General features: G+C 31.9%; 1 protein-coding gene across 1 annotated transcript; it reads left to right on the top strand.

The window, feature by feature from the left end:
• The first annotated feature begins 580 nt into the window (after window positions 1–580).
• Window positions 581–5,339, top strand: LOC123696793 (MMS19 nucleotide excision repair protein). The gene is made up of 7 exons (XM_045643160.1): window positions 581–853; window positions 1,379–1,762; window positions 1,894–2,243; window positions 2,392–3,849; window positions 4,004–4,270; window positions 4,448–4,615; window positions 4,877–5,339. The coding sequence occupies exons 1-7, from the start codon at window positions 766–768 to the stop codon at window positions 5,078–5,080; spliced, it is 2,919 nt and encodes a 972-aa protein (XP_045499116.1). The 5' UTR covers window positions 581–765; the 3' UTR covers window positions 5,081–5,339.
• The last annotated feature ends 7,908 nt before the right edge of the window (window positions 5,340–13,247 follow it).

Below are 13,247 nucleotides of genomic sequence, written 5' to 3'. Positions count from 1 at the left end.
GCATGACAACCGCCCGTCGCCCTTGTCAAAGAAAATACGAAATCAAAAGCAAATACGTGGCTGCACCAGTGCTATAGCGCATTTAGTGTCATGCAATAGGTAATGCGTTCTAGTGCTGTAATTGGAAAACTACCAATATAAATTTATGTGATCACACGATCACATAAAATAATATACACATCATCATTTATGTGAATCAGGCTCATTTTTCTTACTTTGTTCTAATTTCTAAATAGGTGTTTAAAGTTATAATTAGCAGTGTTAGTACGGGACACTCATTTCCGCTCTCCTATTTATGTATTTTACGTCGGTTCGAATATTCGCACAAATACCCAAAGTCACAAGGTCACAAGTGTAGGACGCCATTTGCTGATAAGATGTGTCATGATCGGCATTATATCCTTGATTACCTATATCATATATTATTATGATAAAAAAATATTTACTGACACCAAAAATATTAACAGCATACAACATTAATAAGACATTAATGAACGCATTGATTACCAGATATACCTAATTGTCAAAATTTGGGGTCATGTCTTTGTCAAATGTCACATGACATTCACATAACCAAGAAAAAACAACATACCTATTAATCCTTTCAAAATCCAAATTAAATCTGCGTGTAAACACATAAATAAAACTTAAAATACTAATGTTCATTATTGATATAAAGGATTGTTACCCTACAACTGTCGTGAATAATTAAATAAACACTTGAAAATCACGGGGAATACCTAATTGAAAATTGAAATTATAAAAATGGAACCAATTTGGTTCAAACCTGATTTGGCTGAAGAAATAATTAATCAAAGTGATATATTTAATGAAACACATAGCATCATTACAGGTAATTTATTCGAAATAGCTATTAGAGTGAAACATGGTTAAGTGCGACTCAGTTAAGTGAATAGCGTCTATAACCCGTAGTCCCTACACTTACTTAGGCACTAATTTACAACTGTTAGTGGGATGAAGCAAACCCTATATCTGAGATTACTTCTTTCGATCTTATTATCATAGTTATCTTTCTAACTGAGACTGTAACTGAAAATATCTTTATGTTCCTCATTAGAATACATATAACATGATAACCAATCTTCAAGTCTCACTAAACCATGTTTCTTTGTATATATGAGGGCAAATACATTAGACATTAATATTGATAACCTTAATACAAATGTGATTCTATTAGAATTATTTTATCAATTTATATGTTTCATATAATTGGTGTATAGTATTATTTAAAACTGTTTAAAGCTCATGTCTTATAGCAGAGGAATGTGCTTAGTTTTTAAATATTTAATGTACATTATTAACTATAGTATGCAATAACTTTTGAACTGGGATAAATTATGAACTCTGTTTGTTATAGATATAGTATCTGGCTACCTTGATATAACAAAAATAGTGGAAAATATGGGTGGAGTTTTAACAAACAAAGATGCAGCTAACAGAGAAAAGGGTATGAGATTCTTTACAAAAATATTGAAAGAACTGCCCAGAGACTATTTGTCGGAGGTTCAAATCAATTTTATATCAAAGTTTTACATAGACCGGTTGAAAGATAACCACAGAGTAATACCGGCGGTATTAGAAGGATATTTGGTTCTAATTGAAATGAAGAATTATAATTTGGGGCTCTGTGCTGAATATTTTACTGTGTTGTTCAGAGAAGTTGCATGTCAATCACAACTGCGACAAGACAGACAGAATATTTATATGACTATTCACACATTGTTAGAAAAAGATGTTGAATGTAAGTAAAATATCCTTATCTGTAACCTTTATTAAAGGAAAAAGTTAATACTATTAAAGCTTATTTAAATTATTATTAAATGTGAATAAAAATTGCTACTATTTTAATATATCATTTAATCAACATTCCAGGTTTAAAACAATTAGGCCCAGATTTTGTCTACGGTGTTATTTCAGCAATGGACGGCGAGAGGGATCCAAGAAACTTACTGTTCCTCTTCAGTTTTTTGCCAAAGTTCCTAGCCAACATTCCCCTTGGCCATTTAGTGGATGAGATGTTTGAAGTGATATCATGTTATTATCCAATTGACTTCCATCCATCGCCTGATGACCCAGCTGCTGTATCGAGAGATGATCTTGCTAAAGCTCTATGCCCTTGTCTTTGTGCTGTTCAAGAGTTTGGTGAACAGTGCCTGGTGTTGTTAATAGAGAAGTTAGACTCGAATTTGCGGATAGCAAAGTTAGATTCGCTGCGGTTGCTGGTTAGTTTTTAATGTATATTTTTATGGCTTTATGTACAGTGTATAATTTTTATGCCTTTATCTTGTTCAAATCTTCAATTTTAGATTTTTTTTTATCAAGCATTCATTTTTATGTTATTAATTAAAACTGATTGTATATATATTTCAGGCTGAGAGCTGTAAAACATTTAAACCTTCAACTTATAGTCCATTTGTAAAAGCATTGTGGTCATCAATACAGAGAGAAATATCTCAAAAGACTGATGAAGAGCTGAAAATTGTAGCACATGAGGCTTTATCTGCATTAGTAGCTAATTTAGCAACTTCAGCTAACACTGATCAATCATTTGAAAATTTTGTCAAAGGGATACTTATATCAATGCAAACATCTCTAGCTGATTCAAATACAGTTTCTCAATTTGTTCAGGCATCAAGAATTTTGTTAACAACTGCAAATAGCTCCAAAGAGGCTTGTATAATCATAACACAGTCTATGATTCCTGCCATTGTTGCATATTATGGTTTCAAAACATCACTGAAGCTTCAGGTATCTAGCCTAGAGTTTTTGGGTGATATGTACGATTTGGCAAAGAAATGGGATGTATTAAATAATATTGAAAAACAAATTGACGAAATACCAACCCTTTGTCTGACAGCTGTTAGTGAACCTGAAAAGGAACATCAAATTGCAGGATTTAAAACTTTGATAAGAGCCATTGAAGCCTTAAAAGCTGACCTAGTACTGCCATTTGTAGAAATATTAATACATATTGTACAACATTCTGAAGATGATGAAGTTCTTATTGTTACTGTTGAAACTGTACATGCTATTGCCAGAAAGTTCCCTGAGCTTATAATGGATTTAGTTGTGAAAGGAAAGTGTAGTATAGAAAATATTGGCGATGACAAGATTATGCAGCAAAAGCGCTTAAATTTACTGTCAAACTTAGCAAGTATAGATGATTTCACTAAAGTAATAATTGAAGAGATGCTTCAAATTATAACTGTGAGTGACAAAAATTCCTTCAATGTTGTAAAGGCCTTGAGTGGTTCTATTTCAAACACAAGTTTGTATACACATGAAAAAGTAACACAAATAGAAAGTGATCATGGTTTAATAGATTCCATTCTAAATTGGATATTAAAAGAAATGAATACAGCAGCTAAAGATTCTTTAGAACATGGTTATATGCTAATTTCAAATACAATGTGTAGCTTACCTGCAGAGAAACAGATGGCGATTTTACAGAAGCATAGTTCCGGAATAGTTGAGAAATGTAAAAGCGATGACATATATTTTCCTTTACTGGAGTGTTTGTACCGTCCCCTACATAAGAGTGTTAGTAATGCCATATTTGATGATATAATGACGTTGTCTCTTTCAACGGCTTTAAATAGTGACAAAGAATTTGTAAGGACTAAAGCATGTTGTTTGGTAGCACACTTTTTAAACAAGGCAGACTATGGACAGAAATTTGAATTATTATATGAGTTATTGAAGAGTTATTTATCATCATGCAGTAAGGACAATCAGAATCTGTGTTCACCATTGATACAATTATTTGCATGGATCACAAAGGCTTTAATTTTGAGAGGGAGTGATACATTCATGTTTTGGTTACAAAAGGTATGTCGAAAATGTGTACCTTACTAAAATAATTTGAAATCAATAGCAACTTTATTTGGATAAAAAGCCAATTGTCTATTAAATATGTATTTAGTTTAAATCACTTAATATTATATAGTTAGTTTATTTTATATTTTGTAATTTTTATTTGCAGATACTACTTACCATTTCAAACCCAGATTGCTGTAAGCAAGGTTCAGAGGCAATACAACTTATTATGTCTGACTACCCAGACAGTCTGAATGCCAGACTACACTGTCGAAATAGTATACTCTATAAACAGAGAATGTTCCAGTCTTTTGCTACATTATCTGATAAATTGGGCCCCTTTGATGAAGTTACTAAAGAGGCATATTTATTAAGTTGGGCTTATGTACTAGAAAAAGCGCCTAAAACTGTTCTTAAAAATGAGGTTGCTAAGGTTAGTCAGTTTTCTCTAGATTTATGAAAGGAGGATAAAAATACAATAAATCTGTTTTTATTTATTTTAACATCTCGCAAATTAGGGTTCTTAAAAATAATTATCTATTTGTGAAAAATTAAACCTTGTTCAAAGTGATGCCTTGAAAAAATTCGAATAATTGTATTATATTTTTAGGTCATACCGTTGGTGGTAGATGGTTTGGACTATGATAATAAAGATCTGCTTATAGTTATGATAGATGTACTAATTTACTTTGTGGAAGCAACAAATCTCATTGTAGCACAGAGTCTACAGACAATTTTACCACGACTTGTGAAGCTGTCTGGATATATGAAATCTATGGTAAGGTTTTTTACTGAAGTTTCATACTAATAGTTTACTAACTGTGGCCCGCGGTTTTAACGGCATTTCTCCTTCATATTGGTCTTAGTGTAATGATATAGCCTAAAGCCTTCATCAATAAATGGGCTATCTAACACCGAAAAATCGGACTAGTAGTTCCTGAGATTAGCGTAAACAAACAAACTCTTCAACTTTATAATAATTCTTTGTTTTTATTTTTTACATATTGTGTTCACTGACTTTTATATTTTTCTTCAACAGGATGTACGAATAAAGAGTCTACAGTGTCTCTATGAGATAGCAAATTCCTATAAAACAGCATTGTTGTTGCCATATAAAACGGAAATATTGTTTGATTTGGCGCCATCTCTTGACGATAAAAAGCGACTTGTGCGCAATATGGCGGTTCGCGCGCGAACAAGGTGGTATCTTATTGGCGCTCCGGGTGAAGAAAAAACTGAATAGAAAACATAAATTTACATTTTCTTTGAATAAAGTTAAATTAAATTAGGATTACGTTCTGTATGAATGAAATGAAAAACGATCTTACAGCACATTATTATGTAGTTATCAAAAATGTAATATGCATATAATATTATGTTCTTCTGTTTTTGTTTTGGACTTTCTGATAAAATCAGATCACTGCGTATAGGTATGAATTGTTAGTGAAATATTGCTGTATTTATTTGCAATTGTTGTTCTAAAATAAAGTATTTATATTTTATAGCTTTTTTTATTTTATTGGGTCTAAGAAGGGTTACCTACTCGTTAGACAAATGTTTTAAAATCAAACTACATTGTTGACCACAATACATGATCCCTATTTCTCTTACTTAAACTTCATATCATTACAAATGTAAATATAATTCATGAGGGTTGAAAAGAAGCTTAAAGATATGCATTTGGAACCCACTCTAAGGATTAGTTGTGAAAATCCTTGGCCACTAACAATTTGATTTGAATTTGCATAATCTCTTATCGCGTTCCAACGTTTGCCGCACTTTAAATGTTAATGAAGGGTCTAAGGATAGGGTTTTAATGCGTTACAGACTATAAAAGTGCTTCCAATTCTTTATTGCCAGTTCTTTCGATCTTGGTCAATGTATTATTCAGTAGAGTCGGCAACTTGTTACAGTTCTCAATCAATTGTATTGAAATATACGTACGTAGCTGTGTTCTTTAACTTATTGGTTCACTTTCATTTTATATATCTAAAACAGTAGAATAAGGCGTATTTTTAGATCAGACGCTCACCCCTGCTGTAATCTGCCGTAATTAATAAAAACAAAAAAGAGGAAGCCTGCGTCACTCGGGGCGACTTTAAAAAGTGAATTTCCGTGTCCCCTTGTATGGTCCCTACGAAACTGATACGTATAACATCTTTTTCACTGTTATATTTACATATGAACAAGATCAGCCTGTATCCTACCTAACCGAAACTTTTTTTATAAATCCCTGAGAAAAAACTAAATTATATTTAACATACAATGTACTTAGGTAGGTACATCTTTTTGTCTAAGCTTAACGTTTTCAAAATTCAAACAAAATAATCCAGATGTTATGTTTTATGATATTAAATAAACAGGACGTTATTATGCAAAATTTTAATTGAATTACTGGACTGGATTAGTCTTGCTAATCCTTGAAAAGGTCCGTAATACTGTCGCATTAGTCGTCTAGGGACCCATTTCCGAACTGACTTGCTATGTGCTTCTGAATACAAGTCTTACTCAACGAGCTCTAAACGAGAAATTACTTTCTTGCTGTCCGATAGGTTGGTAAATAAGTTAAAGAAAACTATTATTATGCAAAATTTTCCGAACAAAAATATAAGTTCTAATAATAATTGATTCATTGCAATTTTGGAAATTATTATTAGGTATCTACTTAAAATTGCACGCGTACATTTTTTACCACTTAAGTATTTATTTAGGTACCTAGAGTTATTGTAGAAGACTGATAAAATATTAAATTACAGCACAAAATATAAAGAGATAGGTACTTAGGTAGACGATTGTACATTGTGAATTGTACTAAAATAAATTTTTAATGATGTTAATATTTTTGGTAATAGAAGAGGAAATGTTACCATTCACATTTTTATTTCGTTCGCATAAATGACATATTATTTGACGTTATTCGCAGTGTTGCCAGCTCTAATTGGCCTTAATTACCTCCGTTATGCGGCGTACCATCCGATGTCCCGGGGGTGTTTCCTATACATGCTATCTGTACATATAACAGTGAGATCAGATGCTCATTAGCGGTAATTAGGCGAGTCTATTATTTGTATCGTATGCGGAAATAATACTGAATTAATAGTAATATGTTTGTAGAGCCAATATTCGATTAATATCTGTATTCTTGTGTGTGTAATTAGAGTTAGATGTCTCATATTAGTTATCTAGAAGTAATTTTAACAATCTTGTTTGAAATGTTTATTTCCGTTTTGAAGACGGATATGAGTGAAAATTTGCTGCTTTCCGAATTGATCAGTTAAATAAATATACCTATTCATATTTGTTATTAGATAAATATTGTCGGTGATTTGATTAGACTTTTCGTCTTATAATTCGTTATATTATATTGTTTATTTAATTATATTAGATATAGCAATCGTCCCTTGCACTTGACGGGTTATTCAACCGAAGTAAGACGACTACACTGTATGAGGGTGTATTACGGAAAATCCTCTTTTATTGTACCTACTTTATGCGTCTACCTGCACGCAATACCATTTCTACCTTTATTCGTATCTTCTGTTTTTCAAATGCATGAGCCGTTCAAAGCTTATTAATTTGTAATTATTTTTTACTTTGCTTATATTATTAGATATAATACTCTCTTTGTTATTCTGAAAAACACCAAATTAACTACTTACTTTTACGAAAATAAAAAACGAAAAATGCATTACTACTTAACATTCAATATTTAGATTTTAGATTTCATATTATTTATATCCAATTTCTTCATTAATGAAAATGCTGATTCATACATAATATTATCTCTACTTATGATTAATATGTATTTATTATCTTCAGCATCACTCATCATTATTCGTCAAAAGCTTGATAAAACAAGCGTAACCAAATCCTATAATAAAGCCCATACAGTTCCACTACATCGCAGTTCGATTGCAAAGCCCATGGTATCCTTCCGACACATAATCCCGTCTCACACTAATCTGCGCTCATTCGAGCCTACGGCTGTTTGTTACCACGATATCTTTGTAAGGACTGATGTATATTGAACTAAATTCAAAATTTCATTACTTGTTTGACCATATTTTAGATACCTATATTAAACTTATTTTTATTGCAGAATAAGAACATTACATCGAAGAAACAAAGAAGATAATATTATTTTAAGCTGATATTTATTTTAAAAATGTTGTGTTGTAACATTTTTAAAATAATTTTATTGTTGAAATAAATCAATAATTTCGATCGTGCATCAATCGTGTCAGTCTAGATAATATAGGAATGACGAAGACGATACAGTTACAGTTAGAAGTAATAAACAATCAATTTAAAAAAGCACTTGTAATAAATTTTGAAATCTCACCAAAATTATTAGATTTAGCTAGCTAGATTTTTATGTTAGTACTGAGTGTGATTCTAACCTTTCTGAGTGTAACCACATGTTAACATGTACACGTTAATGTGTTCTGTGGCTTTACCAATAAATGGTGAGGATAACCCAACCCAAACCTGGTTGGCTGCCAACAACGTTGCGACGACAGGACTTGCAATTTGCATTTGAGTTTTGACTTGGTTTTGTTCCAGCGAGTGAACTATGGCTGGGTTGTTATAAAAATCTGTTCGATAATCCATTCCGTATTTTTACGATCCATTTAAATTCTTTCTTGTCTTTAAATGTTACATGTTAAATTATGCACATTTTAAATTAAAATTATAGCTCTATATTGTGTCGCTGAAACAACATTAAGCGGTTGAATAATTGTCACAGAGTTCTAAATTATCAATATCTGACTAATCAATTGGAATAGAAGTGGTGAGATTTATAGTGCCATTTCAGTAATCTAGGCACTAAGTTTGGCTCTTTGGATATTAATGTGTATCTCTAGACCAGACCATGACACATGCGTAAATTTCGATACTCGCTACAATTGAAGTGGGAATTGGTTGCAATTTTATAAAATCAATGTAAATCAACATATAGGTAGCTCACGTTATTAGTTTATTGGACATAGTGAGATTTGAGAGTGATTAATGATTATGTTCATATAAGCAAAGTTTGATAAAATTAAAATTTCTACTGGTGGTATATTTGCTTTGAATAATGGAACATTTAAACTGACATTATAACGCTATAAATATAGTAAATTGTGCCCACAGATATCCTAAATTTTCTTCATTCTGGGTCCTTTTGCTCTGATTAATATGTTTGTACATAACTTCTAACTAGAAGACGTGTGTTGTCGTAAAATAAGAAAAACTGAGTCCCTTAGATTATGCTCTTTATGGAAAATAAGAATAAGGGTGAATTTTGTGTATCATAGTTAATAAACGTTTGGTATATGGACGGATTGGACAAGTATATTAAGTTATTTTAGTTCTTATCTGTTATGCTTCGTTCGTGATTAAGTTGAGTTCTTTCAAGACAAGTTAGCTTGTTTACTATACTATTAGTTTTATCGAAGATAAATATTAGTTTGGCTTGTGGCTAAAGTTAGGATGACTAGTATCTAAATATTTAGTAAGTACATATAACTTTGATAGTATATTTACATAATTTATAGTTAATAGTTTAATGCATTGAATAAAGATAATCCGATAGTAATAACGATGAATAGGAATTTGAAAATTTATATTAGATTAAAAATCTTGGTGCTTAAAATTATATCTGGATACTACTAAAATATGTACATAAAATTACGGATTTCTGTAGGTACCTACTATTAGATTGATACCAACATTTTTATCTAGATATACTTCCTAACGACTTATATCTAAACAACGTTTGATTTTTTTAACAATAGAAAGGTTTGATTGTGAGAATTACGCGTTCTACGAAAAACAATGTACTACGGCGTAGCAGCGTAGTAGTAACCTCCGTAGTTCTTCTCTTGTTTACCTAGGAAGATTATTTTAAATATGTAGTAAACTGTAAAACATATACCAATGGTTATAGCAATTTTTTTTTAATACAACGTATTATGTGTTATCAATATAGTATAATATATATAAACTTAAGGTGCTATTAAATTCAATAAATCAAGCCGATTTTTTCCTATTCGACTGGACTGATTATCCCGATCTTCACAATTTAATTATATGTATAATAAATTACGATAAGATAATATTATGATAATATATTATGTTTAACAACAAAACACTTGTTTGATACCGTACCGACTTTGCCTAACGACGTCGTCAGTTCTCTAACTTCAATTAGTGCACAAGTTTAATACATTTAGAAACAGAATGTTTAACTAAACAAAATAATTGTTAAATAATTTCGGTTGGCTGTAGCTTAGACGGTTTTATTGCACGGTTGTTGAGCGTTAAAACAAATTTGTTCTCAGTTAAATTAATTAAAGGGTTCCTTCAAATGCGTTGATAGTGGCCAAATAGTGGCAGTACTAAAATGACAGTTGATAATAATTATTATCTATATTATGTAAATTTAAATATTTAAAGCATTTTTGCACAGCCACTTGGACAACTACATTTGATTGAGTTCGTAACAGCATAGAAGTTGCAAGAATATCGTTTTTTTTAAACTGGAAATTTTAAATAGAATTCTTTCTGAATCTTTCGTGGTTGTTTTAGTTTTCAGAAGCATCGATCATCATCAGTTTTTAAGAGATGTTAAAACATGCCGATAACATTTAATAATATTTTTTCTTCCATCTATCGTAATCCGAATGCACTGCTTCACTACTGCGTATTTCTACATAAAAAATACGTAGATAGTTAATATATTTTACAGATGAGGTAATTTGAATAGACTTGTTTAAATATTCAGTGAAATGAAGGTTTAGATGTGGTTTAGATCTAATCATAGTGAAAATGATCTAACTTTTATTATTATCCGTGCAAATTGCTCATCTAACCATAATCCAGAATCACAATCTGACACACGTCGTTGTCCCTTACTATTGATTAAAAAAACACGATTGCAAACGATCAAAATGTTCTCTAGATCGAAAGATTAAGCTCGCATACTTAGGCGATACCTACGTAAGTTCATACTTATTTCAGTATTCATTATACTATATGAGTTTTATTTTCAAAGCAAAACGTAAAAACGTAAATTAAAACTAAGCGGTGGACGCCATAAAACACAAATAAGAAAGTTATTTTTAATACACTATCGCGTGGATGACATGTCACATGGGAAAGCTAATCGTAGATGAGGTTTATTTAATCAGGTGGAGTGAGTTGTCATAGTAAGAGCCAGTCGGGCGTGGACGGCAAAGCCGGTTATTTGTTGAAACCGCGCTAATAAAGACTGCAGGGCACGTGCCGTTGACGGCGCGCCTCTGCGAAATGGCGCCATTTCACTGTCTGTTGCATTGTCTGCCAAGTGCGATACTTTATATTTTAAAAATTTCACACCTAGTTCGTGTTAAGCTTCGATGAGCGAAATGAACACATTAAGCTTCAAGGTAGGGTCCAGCTTAATTAAAAATCCTTTTATCACTTTATTTTCGAGTCAATTAAAACGTGAATGGAGTAAGCAAAGCGTCATAGCGCCAGCAAAAACGTGTTTTTCATTCAATTCGTAAAAGATTGCTTTTATATAAAATTACTATTCGAGGCTTTTATAGCTTTCAAGCGCAATTTGGAATTAAATATAATACAAAAAGTTTAACACTTTGCTACATGAGTGGGATTAGTGCAATACTAATGGCCTTCTTGCAGAATTTATCAAACAGCGAGCAGCATTTTAGCGAGTCGGATCACACATGTTTGGGACAGGGGGATGAGCTATAACTTATGGCACTGAGTCTCTGATAAATCTTGTGCAACTAACGATGCGTTCACCTTTTGTGGCTGCGCTTTTGTTTGCGGATTCCCTTGTTTTGAATCACGCGTGTTTTGGACATTCGCTTACTGCGGAACTTTATTATAGTAATATAAACTTCGTTTCATAACATTTCATGTTCCGCGTGCTATTTTAATCCTCTGCAACGTTAATGTACTAGCACAGTAGGTACTAGTTTACTTACAGCAACGTTAAGTGGCTTTTGTTTATTAAAATATAATCTAACATTTAATAAAATATTGCGAATTCTTAGAAAGAATCCGAATTTCTATTATAAATAATCGTTTGAACATAAATACAAAACCACTATCTTAAGTTTTAATAATTGAACATAGCTAAAAAATATTCAGAATTTTAGAACATTATTAATCACTGCTGTCAGCTTCACATGTCTAATAAACAGCGTAAGCTCCCTATTTAAAAACATATAAACTCACTAAGGGCTGTAAAATCCTGAATAGTACTGGAATCAAATACGATTTTGGTGTGTGAGACTAATTGGCAGGCTGTATTTGCTTCACTGAGCTCCAGAATGGAAATTGGCTCAGCCTAGGACGTGCTTGATATTTTATTGGGATCTGCATTCCGTGCAGATGACTGTTCAATGGAATATTCGAAGTAATGCATACCTATATATTAGCTGGAATATTAAGCAAACAATGAATTAATTCAGCGAAATATGGGGTTATTAAATCGGAAGTTTTGGCTTATCAGGGAATTGCCGTTAGTTCGATCTTAAAAAGAACCGTTAGTTTTGTGATAAAAAGAGATTTTTTACCGTATTTATTTGGCAAATTTTATTAGTTTTAATGTGTATAAAAATTGTTATCGGAAGATTTCCAATATTTACTTCGCTAAACGCTCTTCAAAGCTAGAGTACCATCAACTGCCACTAAAATAGTATTGAGTTAGATTACAAAGCATTAAACCCAAATTGAAATCGTATATATATTTTACACTTCACGTCGTTCAGTAATTAACGCATTGTATCGCTCGATTTCACTGATGATATCAATAAAGTGATTAGCATCGCAATAATAGGTGGGGTTATCCAGTCTAAATGGAGGCAATTTTATAGGTAATATCGTAAAACATTAAAGCTAACTGGCGTGAAGACATTACGCAGTTAAAGGGTTAGGTACACTAGATTGCAAATTAATAAACGTACTTTTAAACATTTGTTTTATTTATCTATTACAGTCGTTTTGAATAGAAAAGAACGCTTATTTTCCCAATTTGTAAGCGAAGTTTCGTAAATACAAAAGTGCTGTTTTAAAATTCAAATTATCAAAGTACGTGTCGAATTTTCCCAGTCGAATCCCTTTTTAAACATTAGCAGAGGAAAAACGCGCCGGCAACTGATGCGAGTGCATTTTATTTGTTGCTGAAATACGTTGTAACTAAAACGAAAGCATTTTAGACGATTTGCAACAGATTTAAGCATGAATGCGTTTGTGTTAAAGCCGTCGAATCGGTTTCTCTTAAACCGTTTTTCGATAACGGAACATAGTGAAGACTAGGCCTAATAGTTTCATGCCGAGCCAATTCTATTTGCGGTACGTAAGCTTAAAGGATATTCGCTCGTATTACACGCTAATCGAGGATTCAAGCCTACTTT

Source organism: Colias croceus, chromosome 13, assembly GCF_905220415.1.
Source record: "Colias croceus chromosome 13, ilColCroc2.1".
NCBI lineage: Eukaryota > Metazoa > Arthropoda > Insecta > Lepidoptera > Pieridae > Colias > Colias croceus.
Note: the sequence above shows the minus strand (reverse complement) of the source record. Positions and strands in the feature narration are given on the sequence as shown.